The sequence below is a fragment of the Stegastes partitus genome, unplaced genomic scaffold (genome assembly GCF_000690725.1).
Source record: "Stegastes partitus isolate 25-593 unplaced genomic scaffold, Stegastes_partitus-1.0.2 Scaffold988, whole genome shotgun sequence".
Classification (NCBI taxonomy): Eukaryota; Metazoa; Chordata; class Actinopteri; family Pomacentridae; genus Stegastes; species Stegastes partitus.
In genome coordinates, this window is record NW_007578719.1 from 34,129 (window position 1) to 60,985 (window position 26,857).

General features: G+C 41.0%; 1 protein-coding gene across 1 annotated transcript; it reads right to left on the reverse strand.

Moving 5' to 3' along the window:
* Nucleotides 1–1,308: 1,308 nt before the first annotated feature.
* On the reverse strand, nt 1,309–26,644 carry LOC103366856 (calcium-independent phospholipase A2-gamma-like). The gene is made up of 10 exons (XM_008294702.1): nt 26,500–26,644; nt 24,927–26,208; nt 23,880–24,029; nt 22,596–22,747; nt 22,243–22,337; nt 19,428–19,599; nt 18,719–18,776; nt 18,155–18,349; nt 6,445–6,640; nt 1,309–3,295 (listed from the first exon to the last, which is right to left on the reverse strand). Exons 2-10 carry the CDS (start codon nt 26,139–26,141, stop codon nt 3,018–3,020), a joined length of 2,511 nt encoding a protein of 836 aa, XP_008292924.1. The 5' UTR covers nt 26,142–26,208; nt 26,500–26,644; the 3' UTR covers nt 1,309–3,017.
* Between the last annotated feature and the right edge of the window lie 213 nt (nt 26,645–26,857).

The window sequence follows — 26,857 nt, forward strand, 5'->3', positions numbered from 1 at the left end:
TCGACATCCTGCAGTGTTTCCACCGTTGACGCTGTTTGTTGTGTCCTCCGCTTCCTTCAGCCATCGCTGTGTTTTCATGCATGTAAGCAGTTGGTGGAGAGCTGTGTCAGTGCTCGGTGTTTATGCTGGAGGGAAACACGATCCATCACTGGCCGGAGCTGTTACCCAGGTGCCTGAGTGCAGCCTTGCACAGTCATCTCATCTCACCTTCCTCTCTTTTATGACAGGCAGCTCAGGGAAGAGCCTTCAAATTATATTCCCCTGAAAAATACATCTCCACCTTTACAACGTATATTTGAGTTAGAGCGAAAAAAATACACTCGCAGGGACCACCGGTGTGTCTGGATTTATTATGCTCCTGCTGTAATTCTACAAATCAAACTCTGCAAATCAAGCCAAGCACATTGGACGCTGAGCCAAGAAGGCGATAGTGAATATATTCCCACATGTCTATCAGGTTATTCTCAATTCATCAGGCGCCTTCTGCTCAGCCGTCTCTGATTTGCTTTAAACTTTATTATCATAATCTATGGATATTTAAAATGGTATCTGTGAAATTGTAGCTTGATTTATTAGGTACTTTGTGAGATAAAATTGCCCTCGACCCACTTTCTGCACGTCTTTTCACATATTTAAATTTGTGGTTATGCTTTGAAACAATACCTCAGGAACTATTAAAGATAAAAAAAAAACCCTGAAATATTAACTTAGCATATCTCATCATTGATTCAGAATCTCCAATATTGGAACAGTAGATCAAACAGTTTCTGGGTAAAAGCAGCTGCCATGAAAAGAAGTACATACATTAAAAAATAATAATAATGAAGCCAGTATTTTCTGAACTATGTGTAATTTGTTATTATTATTATTAATATTTTATGGGCATATTCTTTCATTTTTAAACCAAGTTATTTAGGCTAGCTATAATCTCAGTCAATGGCATAATGAGAAATCACAATGAAAATTCCAGGTTGTTATCTTTAATAGTTCCTGAGTTAATTTAAAAAAAAAAAAAAAAGCAATTGATATGTCAAACTAAAATTACAGAAATATCATACTAAATATTCATATTTTATATTATAAAAATTGCAGCCAAATCAGAGACGATCAAGCAGAAACTGTTGTAAAAATTTGATGATTTGAGATGGAATGGCTCTGTTGGAATAATTAAGCGAGCACAAGCTCCCAACTTAATATCTACTCCACATATCCCCTCTCTCTGAAATGATCCACAAGCTGCTAAGGAAGCAGCAGCTTTCCTCCGATCAAAATCACCTAATCTTCATATAATTAGGAGGCAGGATGCAGTGCGGTTCAGCGACGGGTTTTAATTACACTCTTGAACAGTCTTTACGCAGGACCAACAGGAGAACAGCGGAATTATATTCATCTGGGAGATATTTTATTTCAGGTCCTCTGGGAGTGATCAACATGTTGTTGTACAGTACTTGACCAGGTTAGACACTGAAAACAGACATCTGCAGTGCAGTACATGTAGCAGCATATGAAGATAATTCACCACCATAACAAATCAATGAGCAGCCATCTGTTTTTAAAGCAGGGCTTTCAGATACAACCTGCGTGATTTCAACAAACGCTATAGTACAGCAGAGCGGGGACTGAAACACAGCACTTCAAGGTAGAAAGGGTGAAAGAGGCTTTTGAGAAATGGCATCAAAGGGAAAGAGGGCACGCTAAAGACAGAGCAGAAAATGTGAATAGCCTGTGGGGAATCCATAAAGCCAAGCAATCAAGCACACGATGATAAAAGCTCTGGAAACAACTGAAGTTAAAATACTCCAAGGCTAAAATCATACATAAAAGACACATCTTTTTGACAGTGAGGCTCCATTTGCATCCTCATTTAAATTACATATTTACTATTCATATCAATCATTATTGTTAATCATGATATGTATATTAGAGTTACATATATAATACTGTAGTGCTTGCCATGGGCCCTTGTGTACCAATAGTAGTTTCATCAGTATATAGTTACATAATTTAAATGTGCAAATATTTGTCATCATAACTTAGAAATGTCACTTTTATTAGACGCTCAGATTGGCCTTAATTAGGTTACAAAAATACTATTTCCCTGTAATTACTTAACAATTCCGTTTTATAGTGCTACAGGCTGGTTACAGCTCAGCAAATATGACATTTCAATAGAACATAAAGCCCACCTATACATCTGACTGTGAGAGTAACAGGTTAAGAAATAGGTTTATGAGGATACAGTGGTTGTCATCTAAAAAAAAAAAAATCTTTTATAAGAAGGCAAATGGTTAAAAAGTGCTCACTTGGGGAGAACTGTTATTGCTACCATTTCTGGTTGCTGTAGGAAGGTGCTCGAGTTCTGCTTTTGAAAGGACTATTTTAGGAGACATGCTCTCATTCTCACTTATCTGTACGGTAATTTTGTGGCTACTGCCAGCAGCCAGTTAACGTGGTATAAAGACGGAAAATGGGGGAAACGGCTAAGTGGATGTATTTTGTAACCTCGAGAAATAGACGGGCCTACGTGTTTCCTGATTTCAGACTTTATTTCAAGCAGCTGTATATATCACACAACAGCCTGATTGAGCTTGAAAGAAGAGGAATAAGCACCTTGCCCCAAAACGTCAAACTATTCCTGTTGATGCATTAGCCAGGGAGTTGACCAATCCACAAGTCATATAAAACATACTATTTGACTGCAACTATGCTGAGATGAGTGCTACAGAGCAACGGCAACTAGATTCACTTTGGTGGTGAAAGTAGTTAATGTGCCGACTGCCGAAGCTGTTGGCACATTAACTCTAAAATCACCATTAAATTGTGAATGGGGAATCAGGGTTAGGAAGTGTTTGGCATGTTGGATACATCACCAACATGTGTATTTACACAATGTTCTTCAGACTTACAGATGAGGAAGCAACTATGACACGTAATAACATGACCTATTTGAAGTGATTATTAGCAAGGGAAGACTTTCTGTGTATATGTTGGCCAGGAAAATGTGGCTTGTGTTGGATCTAAAACTTGGAGGAGTTAAAGGACAAGCCGTTATACATGTCAGCCCTGAGCCTGGCCCACTCAGACATCCTCTGGAAGGAGCTTTTCTCCCGGGTGAGGATGCGGGCGACTTTGTTCAGCTTTTCCTCGTTCTTCTCTAGGTAGCGGATGCCCTCCGCCTGCAGCAGGTTGAGCTTCTCATGCCGGTTCTCATCCAAAGAGACGTCTTCGCTCAAGTAGGGGTTGAAGCGGAAGTAAGTGTCTGGAGGGAGGAAAGCGTCGAGCATGGCGTGAACCTCTGGAGGGAGGAAGAGAGGTGAAAGTGAGGTTTCGCAAGAAGCAAAAATCATAAACACACAATTAACTCCCTAATAGCCTCAATATGTGCAAACCTCCAAAGACTGTGTTAAGAGCGAGAAGGGCACGCAAAGTCAAACCTCGTCTGTCAGCACTGTGACAGCATTACATGTGTCACTGAGTAAGCGCTCAGGGCTGAGAGTGTGAGGTAATACCACGTGAAAATGTCTGGCTTGTCTGTCATGGCTCTTTTCATCTGCCTTGCATGAGCGATTTAAAATCAACAAAATACAAATGCATACAAACAGGCAGCGGGTAACAAATCTGTGTAAATATGCCTGAAGGATGCAAAAAGGTGACTGTGATTTTTTTCTGTCTGTGTTCCCACACTAGCTTAGGAAGCCAAACATGGATATCAGTCAAATTAGCTGCCTCTACGGCTGTGCAAAACTCAACACGGAGTCATTTATCTGGGGGTTATTTGGAGAGTTTAGGGAGTTTTACTTCCTTTACTTTAATAGCCAATGTGCTCTTTGTGTGTGGTTTAGTTTTTGACTTTTGGGTAAGGTCAGAGAAGACAGACAGTAACTAGAAGAGTGAGTAGGAGCACGACATACAGCTACCAGCCAGGAGTCGAGCCGGTTCTGCTGCCTGTTTGGTACGTGCCCCGACCCCTTGGTTATCGGGTCGCCCCCAGAGTACTGTGTTACATTATTGCATTCTGAAAAGTTATGCACTGAAAACTTAAAGTAAGATAAATGCAACCACAAAAACCCTGAGACAACCCCAGCTTACTCAAAATAGATAACGAATGTGCAGAGATAAAACTGGTGTTTCTGTCCTATTCTAAATGACTACCACTGTGCAGTTCCACACTTATCAGCTGAACAAGTTGGGGGACAACTCTTTAAAACTTACATATTTTCCTTCCACTGAAAGAATTTCCAGTTCAATAAATAATCAAACAGGCATTGACGGTCTGCAGTTGCACAAAATAATAATGTTACAGATTTAAGTCTTGGCTCTTCTCTTAGTGGAGAACAAATCAGTTTACACAGTGGCCTGGCACGTCATCTTCCCAGCGCTAGCTTCTTTCATCTTTTATCGCCACTGCCAGGTTTTGGAACCCCAAATAATCACACAGCGTCTCTAGAATTATTGTATTTCTGTCACAAAAGTCTTTGCTGCACCTCACAAAACATCCATGAGTTCGAAAACAGATTGCAAACCAGCATTTATTATTCTGCCTCGAGGACTCTCTTAGCATCCTAGTGTGGAAGCGAACAGGTTACATGCACTGCATTTCAGTGTCATCACAAAGATTTTGTTAGAGGTAATGAGCACACAGCTGTTTTATTAGATCTCTGCATAGATGTGACTGGATCATTTATATTTTTAACAAAGCTGAAGAACACTGTTAAATCAAAATCAGCCTTTTACTGTTCCACAACAGCAATATTTGTATCTAAAACTCGATTAGATCAGCCTTATCTGACCACAACAACAAACCTGAGCCCCACTGATATACCCAAGACAAAGTCGGAGGCTTGCGAACACTAAGCTTTTGAAAAAAGAGGAAATCTGTGATAAATACTCTTGCTAATCTGCTGTTTCTAAATAACAAAGCCCGTTGGAGAGCTGGGGGAGAGCTTAATCCCAAATACAGGAGGAACAAGTGCAGAGAAGCATCTAGGTCACACTCTGCACCACAGCAGCAACAGGGAGGGGACCGAGCCAAATTTAGGCACAGCAGAAGTGCCCATGGCTAGAGGTGATAAGGAGAAGAAGAGGTTGCCACTACACAGGGCCACAATGGGACGTATCCAGAACAAAGTCAACTTGTGGTGCGGTGTTTTCTACACTGATGACAGCCAAACCCAATTCCTTTGCTTGGAGAGGATACCGAAACTGGGAGCCTTTGTACATTTCAATTGTAATGTTCAGATGTGGACAAAATCACCTAAAAGTACCGAAATTTTAATATTCCATCCATCCATCCATCCGTCCGTACACTGTCTGGCTTCTCCTTGTTGGCAAGTTTCATCTTTTCACCGTCTCTCTGTTGATACAGTTTGGCTGCGTTTGACATATCAACTAGTGAGTCAGTATTTTTCACCAATTTCGACAGAAAAAAAAATTTGTCCTGCTCTTGACAGTGGGCCAGTGGTCTCTTGTTGCTTTGAAAGCCGACACAGAAAATGTTAAGCGCCAGGCTCTTTTACAGCCGACCCATTTTGCAGCAGGGTTTAAAAACCGTGATTAAAGGAGCTCTCCAGATGTTTAGTGTCGCAGCTCCACTACAAAGTTAGCGCACTGATAAGAGGCAGATTACAAAAGAAATGATCAAAATTGGAGCGGTTTGTAGTTTTCAATTGAAAAATCTTCAAGGTCATTTTTACTCGACGTTATTAAAGCCTCTGTGAGAGTCACAGACGACGGTATTCAACTGTTTTGACAGGAGCATTTGTGCCAACCTTGATGAGTAAACTGACCACGTGTAAAATTTGTTGTATTAGATTAGTTTATAGCATTTTGTACCCATTGTGGAGCTAGAGTAGAGTAGGATGACTTATTTATTTTCAGGCCTGCGTTAAATAATTAAAAGATAAATAAATATAATACTAGAAGAACAATTCAGTTTGCCATTTTGAACAGTAATAAGGAATTGCAAACTGAATTCACCTTCTTATACTCAAATTTGAGGCGGCTCACTGGACTTCTCTGACAAGTCAGAAATTGAGCAAGCATAACATTCAGCCACTAAAACTAAGCTATCTGTTCAGGAATGCAATTAAATAACTATAATTTGACATCTTAATCAGGAAACAATAATGTACTTCACTACTTCTTCTGTTTTGTGTAAAACAGTAAATTTGAAAATTAATGGATAACAATAATAATTATATTTTAGCATTTAAAAAAATATATCATTTTTAATAAAGAGCTTCTACATACTGATGTATTAACCATTACAGAAACATAAAAAATGATTTTGGTAATGACTAATGCTGTTCAATTTAGGGCAGCTGTGGCATAAACCTCACACTGGTAAAACATTTGTTAAGCCCTGTATATTCAGTCTAACAACACTGCGAAACACTGAAAAGTCATTTCTACGTACCACCTTTAACATTTTGTAGCGTCACTTACCCTCAGTGTCTGTGGCGCTGCTGATGACGTTGGTGAGTTTGGTTTTGAGGCTCGTGTACGAGGTGCTGTTCTTGCTGGGCGTTTCGAAGCGGCCCGTACCGAGTGAGACCACACACTCCAAGGGCGTATCGGGCCACAAACACTTACACTCATGGACAGCGAGTGCGGTGGGGTTGTTAATCAACAGACCTCCATCCTGTGCACAAAACAGAAGAAGTGCAACGTTAGAGAGCCCATTTACAGGCTGTGAATGGTGTTTCCATGCCAAGACCACAGTCAGCGAAGCCAATTAATTGGAGTTTGAAACCCAAAAGCCTTTCATGGATTTTAACAGTCAATAGATGAAATTTTTGAAGAACATCTGACAAAATCAAAAGAGCTAATCAATGTGCAGTTCTAGAGATGCTTGTACGACTACAAAGCACACAGCGAAGTTGTTGTTTCCCCCCCCCCTTCAATTTCTCCTTCTCTCAGAGTTTCAGTCAGGCTGGCTTTGATATCGAACAACCGCCCAGGAGTGCTTTTGCTTTGGATCCATATTGTACCCAAGGCAGTGGGGGAGAAAGTGGAGAGGCTGTGGGGATTGTTGAATAGGCATGAGGCTGAGGGGCCGCGGGGCTGCGGGCTGGCAGCAGGATCAAACACACAGGGGCCAGTCCTCATTAAAGAGGCCAGGCTGGGGGGTGGGAGCCGCAGGGCCCCCAGTGTCTTGGGACACGCTGGAGGAAAGATCGCTTGTTTATGTGACAGTGTGTACGTGCGTGTTTGATCGAGAACTCACGCTTGGTTAGAGTCAGTGTATATAATAATGTGGGTGTTTCTGACAGCGTATGTCACATGGATTCTCACTGAGCCTCGGGGAGGGGAGGGAACATCTCATCTTTCCAGCACACTCCAACACTGTTGCAGCCTAATGACAATTCTGTACAGATCTGTGAGAGTTCAGAGTGTGATGGGGAATATGAGGGCTGCCTGCAGAGCCAAAGGTCTGCTCATCATCTGGGGAGTTGGACTGAGAAATTGTGTCGCCAGTCCAAATACCAGGAAAATAAAATTGCAAAGGCCACTGGCTATTGTAGTTAGAATGGGGGCACAGCATTAAGTAATAGCTCCCTTGATAGCAGATGCTTTGTGAAAGACTTAGCATAAAAGCTCCCTATGAAAACCAAAAGTGACACTGTGACAGGCCACTAAAGAGAAAGAATTCAGTATTAGATTACAGTCAGCCAGACTTAGAGTCTACAGAAACACCTGCAGCTCTGCTAAAGAGCCCATATGATGCACATATACAGGTTTATAATTAGATTTTTGAGGTCTACTACAATTTATTTACATGCTTTTCATTCTTTCTCTGCCTGAAATGCTCCGTTTTAGCTCCTGTTTCTTTAAGGCACTCTCCTGAAAAACCCTGTTTGCCGTAACTGGTCAGTCAGTCCAATAAAATCAAGGTACTGTTGGTTACATACCAAACAGGAGATCTATGAATACAGACAGAGACACATGGCCCTAGCAGAAGTGGTTCTAGTGAGGAATTAATGGCAGACCACTGGAGAGCGTGCCAAACTAGCCGCTAGGCAGGTGTTATGCAAATGCATGACATGCTGACAGAAATAAGTAACAGAAAAAAAGTGTGGACTTCAAACAAAGTGTCTCAGGTAGGTCAAGAGCAGTGTTTTCTTTGGCATAGACTGGAGCTGTGTAAGTTTGCAAACCTTTTACATGCAGAACAAATGACAACACACTTACAGAAAGTATAGGATTGACTTTGGCACAGCAGTTGTTGGATTAATTTCTACAATTACAAAGTTAAAATCCTCACAAAACACTGCAAACATACCCGGATTTAGCAGGTATACGGTTTAAGGTCTGTGTATTATCTGTTGATTCTGTGATTTAATTCAAACATGAAATCACTGTTTATTTATTGCTTCAAAGTTACTGTCCTTCTACGCGTAAAATAAGTAAAATGAAGTCATATTTCTATCTGTCTGTTTTGTAGTACTTTTATTCTCCATGTGCAAAAATAACCAATGCACACACTGAGTGGGAGTGCCCAGAGAAAAAAAAAAACCCAGACTACAATCATGCATTTTAATGATTTTCAAAGAATTAGTGTTTAAACCGTATCTGATGCCACAATGTAAACAAGTTGTTAATTGCTAATAATAAAATCTTATACAAACAAAGCGCTCATGGGGATCAGTGAAATTTGGTTATGATCTAAAGTAGTGGACGAGCACAGCAACAGTTAGTATCTCAACGAAGAAATTAACTGTATTTTCATTTTGGGTATTTTTTTTTAAAGGGAGAATGCCATAATTCTCTGATTCTCGCCTGCAAATATGTGTATGTTCTGTTTTTGTAGCAAAGGGAATATCTTTTTAAATGTTCCTTAGACAACACAAGGCATATGAACACATTTTGCGGACATTTTACAGAAAAAAAAAATCTACTAATTGAAAAAAAACAAAAAAAAATAACAAGCTAAAACCCAAAATCTCTGACCTGATAATAGCTGCAGTTTAAAAAGTTAATACGAATCACAAAAAGTCCTAAATTTCATCCTGATGGGAACAAGATTCTACCACATTTTGCGCCAATCCAGCCAGTCAATATTCCCCCTAGTACATAAAAACCTTGACCTGCAGTTGGTGCGAGAGTAAATGTCAAGGCTTTACCATAGTCGTTACAATTCATCCTCTGGGCATGAAGAATATGTTACAAAATCCCACGGCAATACATGAAAATAGAATCAGAAATATTAATGTCATGGTGGAACAGGAGGAAATGTCAAGGGGTTTTAAGTAGTCAGTATAAAATCGCATAATAATGCTTTCTGCAGTTAATAAAATATCTGTGTATGGACCAAAGTGTTGAACTGATCAGCAGACGCTACCATCCATTAGCTAAAAAGACAGAAATGTGACATTGTCTCCAGTGCTTCTGAGTAACAATTACTGATCTGATCTGAACTCTATAAGATGAGACAAGTAATCTATTATGATACTGTACTGTATGAATCATCTATGAATCAGCCTTAGTGTTAGTTATTCGGATCATTTCCTGTGAGAGTCAGAGAGACACCATGTGACTGGCTGAGATGGACGCCACACAAAGAGGGCTTCAGCACGGTGGAACTGCTGAGGTAGCCATTTGTCCAAAGTGCGTCATTATGAGCCGGTAGGGTGTCTGGCAGACCAAAAAAAAAAAGAATCACAGAAAAAGGGAGAAACTGCCTGGACTGGATGTGCTCCTAATAGAGACTTAGAGCTACTTGCTGCAGCGGGCACCAGACGAACCCAGCTGGAAACAAAACAACTAAGCAGTTTTCTTATCACTCACACCACTGTGAGAGGCTCCATTTTCTGAACTCAGGGACAATTATGGCAACAGTCTGAGTCCAGTTATGGGTCCTTTGTGCTAATAGCTGGGGGGCAAGTTTCACAGGCACAGTGGCCGGCCTTGCACACAGTGCCAAGGCATGCAACATTAGAAGCCAACTGCGCAATGGTCTTGCGAGCAAGGGGCTGAATGCTGTAACTTGTCTCCATTTCAGTGCACCTGCTTGGGCAATTCAGAGCGGGTGAACATAGTCACAGCCTGTAAGGAAAGTCTGGGTTTTGAGACTGAAAACAGTCTGTGGCGCCACTGGAAGACTGGTAGGTTTTCTTTGTGTGTGTGTGTGGCACTTGATTTTTACAACAATAAATAATTTAGATAATCTTTTCCATCTGTCATCTGTCTCACGAACAAACAGAAACGGGGATGGTACCTGGCTCTACCTGCAGTGAAAACAGCTTGGCAGATGCTGAAGCAGCACTGGTGGTACACCGGCTCTTTAAAGCTGCTTTCCAGTGACACATCCATGCTTGGCCCACAGCCACATTCTCACACAAGGGTTTCTTGAGGCCAGCGCATATTTGGATGAGGAGTTAAGTTAGAAACAATGATCTGCTTTGGACAAACTGCAAATGAGCTTTGCATACCGATTTGGCCCAACTCGAGCTGCCTGTCAAACATGCAGCATGATGCGAAGCAAAGGTCACTTCCATTTATAAGGATTTAGAGCTGTAATGCCGCTCATACTCGAAATGACTCAATCTCGCTGTGAAAAGACATGCCATGTGTCAACAGATAAGTGTCCTGAGAGGGTACATGGCTGTCAGTTCTAGCCATCTGACCAAGGTTTAACCCCTCTGAGGGTTAAACTTCCATCAGATACAAGGAAATGCCAACTTTGAATTCTGGCTTCCTGAAAGGCTTAATGATTTCCTTTGACAGCGTTTCTTGATTCCGGTAGAAGCCGTTAGTTAATACGCCAGAGGATCGGCCTCGCCTTTGCCCTTCAGGCTCTAATGGCTGATTCACAAATCAGTCTCTCAATTTCCTATATGCAAACAAAGCAAGTTTTCAGCTAATTAGAGCTCCTACACCTAGGAGACCATGATTCACTTCTTCAGACAGGCAATTAAACTGAAATAAGACTTTAAAAAGACACTGTTCTTTCTGTGTATTCTGAAATAAAATTACTCTGGTAATATGAGCGGTGTAACATAAACAAAATTAAGACATGCATTGGTTTATATAAATTACTGTGTGGAATTCTTCCACTGTCATTAACTTTTGGGAGCTTATCTTCATTGTGCCAATTTAAGCGGTCTTAGAGGAGGAGCGCTGATTTGAATAGGGAAGCGGTGCTATCGTCAGGATCAGTAAAAGTCATTTCACGCCCCAATGTATGTCAGCTCCCATTAGCCGGGACAGCAAACTTCATCCTCTTCATTCAGCCTGTGTGCCTCTGTATCTCGCTCCCTCTCCAACCCGTGGCTAAACTTCAATGCTTGTTTTTGTTCAGGTCATTATGAGCGGCCACAACACAGAAAGAGAGGAGAGCGCTTGCTTAAATCTAAATGAGGTGAGCCTTGCATCTGGTCTAGCATTCACATCACAGCTCCAACGAGCAGCTGTAGTCATTATGCTTTCTTCTTTGACTTCTTTGACAGGCCTGGACTGAGGGGCACTGAGCTCTGTCATGATTTATTGTGAAGCTCTGCCAATGAGGCTCCCTTCTTTCAAATGATTAATTAGGGAAGCATTACATAAGACATGGACATCTGATTATCTCTGTCACAATGACCAGAGTGTTTTCCAGAGCTGGTCATTGAATTGATAAGCAGATAATTAGGCTGCTATAAAAAACAACAACAACAAAAAAAACCCCACCGTGGTGTACTCTCAATTATTTGTGTAAATCTTTAATAATAATTTATGCTGTTTGCTCATAATATGAATCAATTCCAATCACTCTGCATGTAATCTGAAAAATAAATCTGCTCATTGAGTCAAATTAATTGCTAAAAAGGCATCTAATCCACATAAAAGGCCCTATTGTGATGAGCAAAGGATGAGAATAAGACCGGTGTGAGCGCCACTCTTAAGTGGTGGCCAGGTCAAGTCAGAGGTCTTCATGCCACATTATGCGATTACGCCGACTACTTCTCCACTTGGCCTTTTTTGCTTTACATGTCGCAAAGGTCACATCGCAGGTCAGATCATCTTCCCAGGCTATCCGCAGAAGAGGAATCCATTTGTAAGAGCGCCAGCTTTGCCCCCGGGCTGGCAAAGCTATTGAGATATACTGTGGACAGTTACCTTTTCCCACACATTCTATGAATACACGACCACACATGAACCGGCGGTATTGAAACAATGAATCATCCCTGCTGGGTGCAGCCATCGAGATTAAACCGTGACAATTTGTGGAGTGATATAAATGGGCGCAGAACCCTTTGTTCATATTTACTGTGTCTAAAAACCCTTGAGGCTTTATGTACATATTTAACATCTTGATATTAAAAAGCATAATTTTATAGCCTATCTACTGGGCAATTTAAACCTAATTTCCCTGTTCTCCTGAGGAGGAGTGACCAAGCACACACTTCCAATGCATTGTGATAAGGTTTAAAGCTGTGATCTACTCCAAGGAATCTCATCTGGAAGTCTGCTAAATGTGATGCCCAGTGAGAAGGCACGAGGGTAAGAGACAGAGGAAGATTCGGGAAAGCTTTCTCGCTACAGTCAGTCAACATAATCAGTGGACCGGCCTAATCCCCAAATAAGTGTGGCAGCGCAATCAAGTGTTTGTGTGCACAGTGAAAACGTACGTGCACAAAAGAACAAAAAAAAAAGTAGTCAATTGAGGAAACAGCAGTAATGTGACAATGGAAGAATCCATGTGTGTGAGTTTAGACTCAATGCACAAAGATCCTGAGTCTGTCTAGGAAGAGGAAGCTGTCTGCAGAAGGGCTAAAATGTCTGAGCTCCATCCTCCAACAGCCTGCAGGCCAAGTTCTCAGGGCTTAACACAGGAGGAGAGAGCGGGGATGAGAAAGTGGCTAAAAGCTCAGATTGATCCTCTGTGTCGCCTCCCTGAATCTACCACATCTGCTCTCTCTCCTCTCTGCTGCAGCTGAGTTAGCAGTGTGGTGCTGAGTGTGTAATTTATGACCAATAAATTCACTTCCAGAGGCCTTTAAGGGGGGGAAAAGAGAAAAAGGTGATCCAAAAGGTTATGATTTCTTGAGCTGTACTTTTGAAATGGTATTTAATCATGTGACACCCTCTGCCTTTTTCTCCATTTTTGAAACCAAAGCCGCCACATTTAATATCTTCTGAGTCTAATTTATGACTCATTTCCCTCATTCATTAGTAACAAAAAAGTATGGGAGTGCTGATTTGACCCACTCCATTAGAGGCTGTGTGAAGCCTTTCTGCTGAGCATGGTGCCACGTTGGGGCTCTGAAGAGGTCGCACTGGGGATGGTGGGCCACTGGTCCCATGCCTCCCATCAAATGCTGGCAGGGGTGGGCACAAAACAAGCCCCCATTCCTCCTCATCGCCTCAGGAGACACCATGGCAACTAGGCGGGAAAAATTGGGCCGTCCTCGCCATTCCACGCATGCCCCAGCATCCGCTGAGAAACGTCTGAAGTCTTCTTCTTCTGTGTTCTTTACAGCCGAGATAACGGAGAGAGCTTTAATGTGGAACATGCGCCTCCTCCCTGCCTTTATCTTCTCTGTTTTTTCCACTGTTTTCCGCCCTTGTTCCTCCTCACTAAGGCGTCCTCTCCATGGCTCTGGTAGCAAGTGTGAGGCTTTGATAATGCTCTGCTTCAAAGGTCTCGCTCCAAGTTACAATTTCCCCAAAGTTACTAGTCTGAATCTACTGCTGTAGCTACATCAGATTTCCATTCCAACATCGACGAACAATCAACTTTCTTCAAACGCTGCTCGCGAATTCCGGCCTTCGTTCAGCACATGGTGAGCTAACTCTTGCGTTCACCGTACAAAAGGGTGATTGTTTGGTCCTTGAATTAAGTGGAAAAGTCTGTGGGCGTTTGTGGAAAAGAGATGACTCTCTCTTTGGGGAATCCTGACATCATACAGACAGCATGTTGTGCTCGCGACTGGCTTCAAGTGGCCAGTCATTAAAGTCATTGGACTGGGTGGCATTTTGAAGACGGCCAAATATTCACATAAAAATTTGTCATAAGCTGCATGAAACCGTATATTAAAAGGAACTTATTATAAATGCTGGTATTTGACTTTAAGCTAAATTCCAACCCAATGGAGTATTTTTACCCTGATTTAAAACAGTTTTAGCAAATTAGTGTTTGCTCACTAAAAACTAAAACAAACTTCCTATTTTGAAATCAGCATCATTTTCTAAATTATGTTTCCCGCAAATTAGATTTTTTCTAATTAAAATACAACAGATGCTTTTGCAAGCTTTAGTTAAAGATCATTTGAAAATTGAGATTTTTGACAAAAATAAGGTTATGGAATGTTTATTTACTCAAGAAGAAAATATTAAATCTTAAAAATGAGTTTGATCTACAGCAAACAGAAGCCAGAAGAAGTTTGGGAAGTTGGCAGCTCCTGACATAGACAGAGAGAAGTCTTGTCAAAGGTACCACAAATATTGTGTTTTTTTCCTGACCCTTCTTTTAAAATATACAAGTTTGTAGTAGTGTTGAACAACTCAAGGATTTCTAATTAAAATCGTAATTCAAAACAGTGCAATTAGCAAACTGTAAAAGCTATAATTTCAGATATGCATAAATTCACGCTGTTCTTCCTGTGTGCCAGTCACATGTTTGTATGTCATGGTAGTCCTCCATCGCATGTTTTACATCTATTACACATTCAGTACAGAACTGAAGCTTGATTATATAAAATTATACCACAAATCAAATCACAAATCTGTCAGAATAATCCCATTTTCAGTTTCTCCAAATTGTTCAGCCCAAGTCAGATATCAGTGATGCTCTAAAGTCTATATCCCTCGGAACAGCAGAGTGTGGCAAAACAAACACACGTAGAATATCCTGAGGCATGGTGAGCACGAGTAAATAAAGCAGCTAAACTAAACGGGAGGAAAACTGGAACAAATGAGCAAAAGCTCGAATCACACAGGAATTTCCACTGAAGGCTAAAAGGCAACCTTAAAATATTCTCTAAAGATTTATTAGCTTAAAAGAATCCAAAGCAGAGAAAAAAGGACTTGTTACCAAGCTGAGACTGAAGGTCTTTTTCTAATTTCATTCAGTTTTTCATTTGGAAGATTCTTTTGGCAGGAATGAAGTGAAAATAAAGCACTTGTAACTGATTTCACATCAGATGTGTTAAATAAATTAAACCACTGATGGTGTCTCATCTTCTCACAGTATGAGGTTTCCTGCTGGCGGGCCAACGAACAGAGTTTGGGAAAGCAGCTCCATAATTAGATTGTCTGTCTTTTCATTCTAATGAAGCAAATGTAGCAGTCAAACTGTTGTGTGTGATGAGGGAAGCGCTGCACCGGCCTAATTTATGCATCTCAAAGTAGAGGGAGACCTGGTACACGGCATGCTGGGGAAATCTCCCCCCACAGGTGGGTTTTCATCAACCAGTCTCTTTCATTCTCTCCCCCTGCACTTCCTCATTCACCTACACAAGTAACACAGCTTCCAATTAAGAGTGTCGGGGCTCGCCAACATGGGATATTGCCTTTGATGTAAACACATGCTCATTCACATGTGCTGGGTCTACGCTGGATCCGTACTCTGCATCTGTGTTTTCAATGGATTCAAGAGGAGATACTGACATCTGGATGTTGCAGGTCAAACACAGGATACATCAACTAAATACTCAAACACAAGTGGAATATAAAGATGTGTGTCTATTCTGTATTGTGTGCTTTTCATCTTTTCCTCTAAAGTACTTTATAACTACCATTTTGAATCAAATAAAATTCCCAGGTACTTGTTTTCTCAGATTCTGCTGTCTTCACTCATGTGGTTTTCTGTGCTTTCTGCCTAAGGGCTTACTTAAAAGGGAAGGCAAACAGAGAAGCAGTATGTATTGATCAGTAAAATGGTGGAATGGCCTGGCGGTTTGCTGTGTTTCTGATAGCTAATGCGTACCTGTTTAGTGGATGGATTTAAGTGTGTCTCACGATGACGCCATCTCTCAGTCTGACAAAATGTAGCTGACTGGAAATAATCACTGACAAAAAGGAAATGGAATTCCTCTCTCTCACTTGCTGTGCAGAGGATTTTTCTCATTAGGCTTCTCAAAACCCTTCAAACTCTCCAGCATCAACACTGACGGCGCAGAGCATTTTAATCCAGCAGACTAACAATAAACCCCCATAGTACTGTAGCAGAGGACCGCAGTTAAATTGTCGCAAAGTGTGTAAACATATTGTGTGAATGTGAAACATGGTGTGAAAGAATGGATGAGTAAATATTAAGGAAAAGAAAATTAATGAATAAATATCAGTGCAATTCCTGTGGCCAAGCAAAATTCTTCCAACAGAGCTACTGCACACAGTTATACATTAAAGTGTGTGTTGTAAGTGTTGACAATTAAACCCTAAAACATGCTGGCAGGTTTGAAAGGCATGATGTCTTTTAAAAGAAAATCATCACCAAACTCGCAACATTTATCGGAGTCAGAACTTGTAAAAATAGAAAGACAAACCATTTTCTCTAACCAGATTCAGTAAAAAAAAAAAAATAATAATAATAATTCCTATTAGTGACAAAAATTCAGGGACATGGCAGAACTGTGCTGAACTGCAGGTAGTGTTCACGCAAAGCAGATAGGAAGCAAGTATGGAAACAAATATAAATCCAAATAGTAAAATATGTACAGCACGTGGGGCTACCATTTCTTTCTATGATGAGGAACATCTATGGGCACTTGAAAAAAAATGCTGTATATGGCAGATACCATTTTATTTTATTTTTTTACATTTTTGTAAATTAATTTATCACAGAAAAACAACTTTCTTTTTTTTTGTTATTATCTTTTCAGGCCTTTTTGCCTTTATTAGTTAGGACAGTGAGAGAGTGAGACAGGAAAGGGGGGGAGGACCTGCAGCAAACTGTTGTGAGCGGGAGTTGAACTCACGACCGCTGCGTCAGGGAACTACAGCCCGTGTTCATGGGTCGCCCGCTCAACCAGATGAGCTATAGGGGTGCCCAGAAAATCAACTTTCAAATTTTTTAATGATGCATGGCATTAAAATTTTGTCATACTGCACAGAAGACATTTGTGATTTCTCTCTATCTCAAGTCACGGTGCTGTTTCAGTAGAGGCCCAGGTATTGAAAAATGACCCCAAAAAGAGCAAAAATGCGACAGCAGCAGAAAATGCCCAGAGAGAGGGTTAGAAGGTTAAATGCTATTGAATAGAAGTTATAATAGGATGAGGGTTAGAAAGGCTTTGCTTAGAAAATGTGTGGGGGTTTTTTTTGTGATGTACAGATAGTCCCTGATTCAACTGTCAGAAAACAATCAAACTGTGTTAGCTGGAGCCATGATGAGCCAATCAACTCACAAAATGTGTGCTGAGACGTGAGACAATTCAAGAACTATGGGTCAGTGACCTCCCCTTTGGCTTCAGGTTAACCCACTAAGGCTGATAAATATGCAGGTGACTTAGGGACTTGGCTGTTTGGTGAATAATTCTGATTGCGACCAGGTAAAGCAAAGTGAAAGCTCAGCTTTCATCCTGATTCTGTGTCTTAGTAATAAAATCCTCTTCTGTTTTATGGTGTGAAGTATCAAAGGTCTGTTGAATATTCTTGAGAAAGACATCCCCAGACACATCCTCTGAGCATGAAACGGATTCACATTCAGCACAAAGCTTACAGAAGGAGAACTTTAAAATGTTCATTTGACTAAACTACAATTACAACTATCTTTCTCACCAAAGGTATTAAAAAATTGAGTTTGGGAAAATTCTGACACTCGCTGAAACATCAAAACTTTATGAGCCAAAAACAACTTTGAATTATTGCAGCCCTGAAGGGGTTTGCGAGCTTCTATTGTTTGCACAAACTTCTTGGACTGACAGATTTGTAAAACCTGCCAGGTCTTAAGGTTGCCAAAGAAAAGAACATATTAAACAACAATTACCATTATTTATGTTCTGCAACTGACAAATTTGTTTATCGTGATGGAAGCCTAGAAATTTAAATTCAGCTAACAGTGTTCATGTCAGTCATTCTCAATCAAAGCATTAACTACACTTTAAATGTCAAATGTAAATCCACTGTATAGGTCACATCGCTTTATCGCTTTATAAAAACACTGACTGGAGATTTTTCCTGACTCGTGCCACCTCTGCTCCCCACCCAGTTAACCGTGGTGAATGGGACTGACCTGGTGGAGATCGTTCCCCAGGGTGAACTCCTGGAAATACCCAGGAGCTGCTGAAGTGGCACGGATGGCCTGCCACAGCTGGTGCTGGCAGCCCCCCAGGTAGTGCGAGCGCATCCCGGGCAGCAGGTTGTAGTTTCTGAATACATATGCTTTCAGAGAAGTGCCCCGGTTCACAATGGTGCTCACAGCCGCCACCTACAGGGAAGGGAAATTACATGCATTTAGGCTTTTTTTTCCACTACAAGGCAGCATTTTAAACATATAAAAGATGCAGGTATAACATCAAGGTTGACATTCTGACAGATCAGTTCAATATCGTCTCTGTTCTCTGAGCCACAGAGGAGTCTGCTGACATCTCAAATCCTATACACTTCTTTAGGCACACTGTCTTATATGGCTTTAGAGTGTATTTTCCTTTCGCCTGTCGTGCAGAAAAAGCAAGCAAGATAGAGAGAGAAGCTTTCTGTGTAATATCACAGCAAATAAGATGAGGCAAAGACTCTCTGGTCTGTGCCAGAACAGAACAAGAGGGCAGAATGAGTCAGATCATCTTCTAAAGCTCACCTTGGGGCATTCAGGGTTTCTTGAAGTCTCAACCAGGAGATGAGAGCCCATTTTCTCTCTGTGGAGGTGCAGAAGGGTGATGTTATTTTCTGGTTTAGTGAGTTTTGGGTAGCATTATAACGGGCTACAGATTTCTTTCTGGAAGCTTCAGAAATTACTCCCACCCACATATCAGTTAAAGGAATCTGATATCATTGTATTAGGACTTTGGGCCATTTTGCTTTTATAAAGGATTTCATGCCTTCTACAGCAATCTATTTATACTTTATAAGGCTGCTGACCAGATTTAAGCATGCAGTGCAGGTTTCCAGTCATGGTGATATGTTTTTGTGAATTTTATACTTCACTTGAAACTTGAAATGTATTTGAGTGAACATCATGTCGGTTATCCAAGAAATACTGCTGTTGCATCGTAAAATAAACGTTCAAATTCATCCGCTTTGACAAAAAAAAACAGGTTTGACGTCAAAGCTGAAGGTTCTATTCTTGTTAGGCAGATTCAATTAACTGCACTTTTATCTTGTAAAAAAACAACAACCCATAATTATGGACTATTTAGACAAAAGGAGGAAGACATTTAACAATAAAGGCGCTACGGTTTTTCAAATTGTTTTGCCGTGCCACTTTCAATACATGTTAACAAGACTCCCACGAATCGAGGCACAACCTTCATCCTGTCATGAACAATGAAGCAGACAGTGACACTGACTTGAGGATGTTCTCCCAGGCTTCGCTGTCATAGAAGGCATGGCTCCAGCCCATCTTCACCGTGCCAACAATCACATTCTGCTTGAAAACATCCGAACCCAACTTCCGATAGAGATCATCACACTCTTTCAGAGGGATTTGGAACACGCCCAGCATAAACCCCATGACAGCACCTGAGGGAAAACACACACAAACATTAAATGAAGGAAAGTGACACAGATGTAGATAAACAACACAAAAATATACCATTGTGAACAGGATTTATAGCAGTGCTCCAAGGTTTGTGAATCCTTTACAATTTTCTACATTTCTGCATAAAAATTACCAAAAACATACTCAAACTTGACAATGAATTTAGTAACAGAGAAAAACATTATAATTAGTTACTATTTACAGAAGAAACTGATCCAAGATTGGATACAAACGTATGAGATCTTTGGCTTTAAATATCTGATGTGTTTTGTTACTTGTTGATGCGTCACAGCGTAATTTTGGTCCATTCTTTCATGCAGAACAGCTTCAACTTTGGGATGTTGGTGTGTTTTTCCTACATTAACCTTTTAGCTCTTTTCTGGCCCTAATACATTTCTGTTGGATTAAGGCCAGGACTTTGACTTAGCCATTCTTCGTGTTGTTGTCTTGCTGCATGACCCACTTTCTTTTGAGATTTAGTTAGCTTAGTTGCGCAAACCATGATACTACCACCACCATGTTTCTCAGATGGGATAAAATTGTTATGCTGGAATGCAGCAAAACTTTTTGCAGCCCTGCCTTGCACACTATTGTGGTTCAGTGTCTCCATGACAAACTCACGAACATCAACATCAGCCACTAAGAGCCTTAAGTTGTTTAGAAGTCACCCTGGGCTCTAACAACTATTGCTATGAAGTGACCTTTGTTGGTCAACTGCGCCTGCTTGAATTTTCCCAATTTGTAGTCATTCTGACTGTGGATTGATGAAATTCAAACTCTTCAGCAATTTTTTGCAATATTTTCCAATCTAATGATTCACTACGTATTTTCTCAGGTTTTCAGATATCTTCTTGGTTCCTACTACAATACACTTGCACTAATCTTGTTTAGCCAGCTCATCCTGTAGTACATAATGGTCTGGTTGCACTGCACTATCACTCTCCCATGGGGGGAAAAAAACACCATGGACTGTTTGTATTTCTTTAAACCAATCGCAGTTGCAACAATCGAAGAATGCGATTTTGGTGTTCTCTGAAAATAGTAATGGATGGAATTATTTCAGTGAAACATTTGCATGCATGAAAGCAAGAACTGTCAACAAAAGAGATAATCCACAGAAAAAAACTGTCAGGGCTACCTTACTGCATGATCTAAATCTTCAGCAAAACTTGAAATTCTCAGTCTTGAAGGATGATTAGTTCCCCATAGTGAAGTAAATTTTGACAACACAGACAGCAGAAGGAGTAGAGAGAGCCGTCTGACACGACAGCCAATGGCAGGCTTATACCTACATCCTATATTAGGTTAGTCAGAGTACACTTCAGCAAGCGTGTTATGAAGATTTATCCCTCCTCTTTTAATAAAACAGAGTACAACTTATTGTCATCCTACTGACTGAAAATACCTGACTCTAGTTTCACCTTCAAATTCACTGTTAATCTCAGAGGTTTACATACTTTTGTCACCCACAAATATACAATATTGGGTCATTCACCTTAATCGATAAAGCACCGAGTATAACATTCTGTCTCATTTTCAAATGGCTTTTCTTTATCTACTTTAAGGACTTGTATGAAGTTTGAAGTATGACGTTTTAAGTCGTATTGATGCAGAAACAGAACTGTTCAACTTCCAACTGTTCACAAACACAGCACTGTATAAAAGCTCCAGTCATTCCCTTGGAAATGCAGCAAGGTCATCTGCGCTGGTGACAAAGCAGCAAACTGGTAAAGCACAGCTTGTTGTAGTGCTATCCTCAACACTATTTGAAGAATGTGACTGTCTGAAGGATGGTCTGTAAAGAGCACCAGTACCTTTTGATAGCCTATTCATAGGAAATGAATGGAAAGAACATGGTCATGAGACGATAGCAATGCATTTCTCAGTGATAAAACATCTATTTTCTCTACAATATTATGAATCCCTAACCGGATTAATATTGCACATTGGTGCTACGAGAGGAGAGATGGGGTCGACCTGTATAATATGGTTAATCAAACCAGCCAGATGTGGCTCAGATAGGTTTGAAATGTGTGAACACAGTCTGATGAAAAGGTAGATTACATTAGTATTTGTATTTGACAACATTCACTAAAGCTGAAAATGAAGTACCTCCAACTGCTGAAGATTAAGACAGAGAGAGCTGAGAGAACTACGGACAAACAGAAACTTCTGGTGGTGATTAAAGTCCAATGTGGTATGCAAATAAAATGCAGTTTTTCAATCTGCTGTGAAAAGCAAAGAGGAAAGGAGCAGATGGAGAAAGCAGTTTGAGGATAGCCCACATCACCCCCTTGTGGTGATTTTACATACTGGGGGAAACGATGACTAACTATTTGGATTTAGGAAAGTATCAATTCCTAAAACCACATATGGTGAAAACAATACTCATACTGTAATTTTAGATTTGCTTCAACTTGACTTAAGCATAAAGCAGCTGGATTTACAGGAGCAGTACCGCTGGTGAGATTGAGGTCAAAACAAGAGCGGAGCAACAAATGGGTCAGCATGTGATCCGCGCTGCCAGTTCAGACTGTGCCCTGCTCGATGTGGCACTCCGCTCCGATAATCCATATATGTGGTTCTGGATGCTATAAAGAAGTGGGGCAGGAGGACAGACGTACCTGTGCTGACGCCACAAATATAATCAAACAGCTTGTAAATGGGTTTGCCAGTCAGGGCTTCCAGCTTGTGTAGAGTCTGAAGGGCAAGAAGTCCCCTGAAAGTGTGAAGTCAGACACAGACATTGACACATGTATAAAAGACTGGGAACTGAATGTTTCTCAAGAATAAATTTACTTAAGATTAAAACTTCTCATAAAAGCAGTGTATGGCTTATGGCTGCAACTTCCCTTATCATTATGAACTGCTCTTGAAAAACGTCCTGCCTACAGTAAATGCTATTTGGCTCCAGTTTAACAAACGCCGATGACTCAAAGCTTACAGTAAAGAAAAGAAAGAAGAGCTGAACTTGTACCTTAAACCTCCTCCATCTATAGACAAGATCCGTATGCCTCGGCCTTTAACGGGCTTATGATAGCCCACCAGAGATAGAGCTTCTCTGACTGCGGCTCTCAGGCCAGGGTCGCTGGCCTGCTCCAGACGGAGGAGACATGGGATAGCCTTCTCCTGAGGAACACATAGACATACAATGACAGTCAGCAGTAGAAATGAAAAACACTGTCAATGTACCACAATGTGGCGCGAGCAGAATTGGCCAGATAGTTATTACTTGCAAAAACTGGGTCAGAAAATAATGAGAACAGGCTATAAGGTAGCCATCTAACACTGGCATTCCTTGCACTGAAAATAATACATTTTACTTGCTCTTATCTTTGTTCTCTTCCCCTGTAATTTTTGTAACTGTCACTCAAGTTGCATCCTTCCTATTAAACTCCTTTCCCTCCGTCAACATGCAGTAATACAAGCAAGGGTACAAACAATCAATGCTTTCCAAATGACAAGCTGTCCTCCGCACTCTCTCTCTCTCTCAAACTTTCTGCCCTGGCTGGCAAGTTTTGCTATTTCACATTATTTATCAGACTGAAAACCATACACTGCATGATCAATTTAAGATGGGAAATGGATCATACTTTCTTCATTAAAAAAGAATGTGTGATAAATATTGGACCACAGCCTTGGTTGTACATAAAACATGAAACCTACAGCTACTAAAAACAGACTGAATAATACGGCTGAAGTGAATGTGTGAGACTTCAGAAGACATTCTTTTTTTTCACCGTATGGCTGGATTGAGACCTAAATTCAGTTCACTGAGTCACAGCAATGGTTTCCTTTACTTCTGTAGCAATTTGCAAAGCTATAAAATGTTCTCTCCCAGCCGTATGTTGAGCTAAACATTGTCCTTGATTTTATAGCAACAACAGCAGCGGTGGTTTAAAATAGGTTCGTACGGAATGAGCTCCTGACATTATCACACATGTTTTGACATAAATAAATGCTACAGTGTGCAGTCCGCATGTAGGTGCATAGCTCAGGCATGACAGACAAGCAGCATGCTGACACACTGACATTTTGCCTGGCATGGGAAACATAAGCAGAAGGTTTATAATCTCCACATGTTAATGCTACAGCTGTTTAACAATTAATACTAGATATGGCTTGAAAATTTATGTATAAAAAAAACATGCTGCTTTAGACACGGCCTTCACACCATGAGGAAGTTACCAGCATAAGAGCTGATCCTTTTCACCACATCAGAGACTTTGCCTCAGGATGCTTGAGTATTTAGATTTCTCACCTTGACTGCAACACCACGAGTCTCTGGAAATTCCAAGAGGTGGTAACTTAGGTCCTCCACCCTGTTGATATAGACCCTTACATCTGATGCCCTGTGGAGAGCTTGGACCAGAGCCCGAGTTCGATTGTCCACACTCACTCTGGCAATAATCTAAGAGACAAGAACACCAAACATTCAAAAGGACTGTGTGTGATATGATGCATAACTTCCTCTCTATACTAATATAAAGTCCATGCATCAGAAGCCACTGATTTACTTTAAGGCACCACTGACAGTGGAAGGATGTTATCAAATATTTAAAGTGACAGCTTTGTTGCTGTAAAAAAAAAAAAAAGTCACAATTTAACCATCCCTGTCATCATCATAACATAACAAGTTCTGATCTGAAATTGAGCATTCACTTGCACTATACTACTACTACTTATATAAAACCTATTTTCAAATACTTTTTATCATATATATCATAAATTCATTTACAAATATGTATACAGTTTGTTAACATAATCCACTGCATATCAAAAGAATGTTGTGGATGTTAGCCAAAGGACATTAGTGCATTGTTTCCGCTATCTGTAATTTGCATGTTAGTAGGTCATGGGTTTAAATTACTCAGTGCAGCACTGCAGTGAACTGGATGGCAGATGTGTTTATGTTGATGTGTTTGGTTAGCCTATAGAGTAGAAACCATTTGCAGCCCTGTCACAAGGAGGTTATTTTTGAAAAGAGATTCCCAGAACTCAGGCAGCACGTCAGCGCATTGCCGAGACATATAGAGTAGCAAGGATGTTGGTCAATATGTGGACTGTAGGTACCCTGTTATAGTATACCATCCTACTGATGGGGGGCATCATGTTTGGGTCAAACACAAATACAGGTCACATCCCACATAGAAAGAATCTGGGTCTCCACTACAAAGACAAAATGTTTATATAAATCCTCCGGCACAACCATATGAAATTCAAGGAACCGGTCACTTTGTCTGATTAACTTTATTTTCCTCTAAAAGGAAAAAAATATGAATGAAATATTGCTCTGTTGCAGACCTACCTTTTCCCTTTGGAGTAGAAGTTTCTTGGCTTTCTCCTCTGCAGCCTTCTGCTCCTTACTAATTGTGGCCTCAGTATGTTTTACCGACACATCTTCAGGCTTCTTCTCTTCCACTGCAGCACTTTTGAAATCAACAGTCCTGAACTTAGGAACAAGGGGAGCAATGTAGTTCCCAACAAATGCTTGCACAGTTGGAGCTGAATAGGACAGGTACTGTCCTAAACCCCTCCTGGATGAAGGTGGGGTAGCCGGAGTGGCAGGTTCTGTTTTATCAGACAGTGCAATGAGGTCTGAGGCTTGTTGATCCTGAGAGGAAACAGAGGACTTTTCAACACTGTCCCCTTTTTTATCCTGAGTCTTTGTAGAGCTGCCAAAGTATGAGTTGATGTGATGGGCTAGGTAGGTGTACGTCTCATCCAGGCTGACTGACAAAGTGCTGGGATGGAAAGGTGCTGTGTTTTGCTTGGAAGTTGTGCTTTTACTCTCCGTCTCCCTCAGTGAAGGTGGAATCTCCTCTTGCTTCCTGGCACAAGTAGCTTTGACAGCAGGAACAACACGTCTCAGTCTTTTCTCCTTAACCTCACGCACAGCTGCGATCGTGGCCGGGACAGTTGCTTGCGTAGAACTGTGAGAATGAGTGGAGGTAGCGGCACTTTTGTCAAGTGTAGTGGAATTGGAGAGAGACGGACTGGCAGATGATGAGTTTATTACAGGTTTGGGTGTAGCAGATGTAGGAATAGGTGTGACTGCATTCTCCTCGGTATTTGCTGTTGACTCAGTACCAGCCTCAACCTTTTTCCTAGCCTTTAAAGCATTTGGTTTCAGCCGGGCAATTTTGGCCAGAAGATCTGTATGTGTTCCACTCACAGCTTTAGAAACTGTGTCCAGTGTGCTCCTGACCCGCGACATGTGTTGGCTCAGACCAGCAGTCCACTTTGAGGCTGAAGTGTTCAAATACAGGGTGCTGGTGTGGAGTCCAAGCCGCTGTCTGACCTGGTTAGAGACCCATCCTTTACGACCCCTGTTTCTCAGGTGGTGGATATTCTTCCAGCTGCGATAGCCAGCCTTGTAGCACACAGGATGTTGTGCATGAATCCTACAGTGAGAGGTACCAGACAAGGGAAGTGATGCTGCTGACTTGCGAGCATATACTTGCCACATATGAAATGATGTGCTTATTTTCCCCAAGGTTTTTGGAGCCAATCGTTTACTCATATTTTTTCAGGGTCTGAGCCATCCAAAGAAATACCAGATCTATACTCCCTCTTTCTCTTTTTATAACCTGGTAATGAACGACAAAAAAGTGATGTACACATGAATGACAGAACTGAAAGAAACAGAAAAGACAATGATTGTTGACATGACATGGCATGAAACAAAAATATCAAAACGAAGCGCTTTTTGTAACTTAAACCTGTCTTTAACTGATCATAGCTAAGAGGAAAACAATCTAACTTCTGCTCAGAAAAAGGTAACGTTAGCTCCTTGAACACAGGCAACAAGCTAACAGTGTACCGCAGCATGCTAAAACGCTAGCATTCATACAGGCCATACAAAACATAACAAGCCATACCAGTGTTGTCGTTTCAAGAAAATTCTTCAAAATCCTTTAATCGTGTCATTAAATTGCCAACGTCGCTAACGTTGACACAAAATATAACACTGACCGCTTGTGTGTTCGGTCATTTGCTCTGACACTTAATTTCCAGAATGACGTGAGGTCGACTGTCGAAGGAAAAACAATGGTCATGTGGCTCTCAATCTGCTCTGTCATTGGCTGTCTGTCACTTGGCCCCTTAAATGAAATCTGTTGATTGGTTGAGAATATTGTCCCCACGGCTAACCGTTGCAGAGGGTCGACTTTTAATAAATTCCGGCGTACACCGAACTCCGCCGGAGTAGGCGGAGTCAATTCTCAATACGAAGAACTC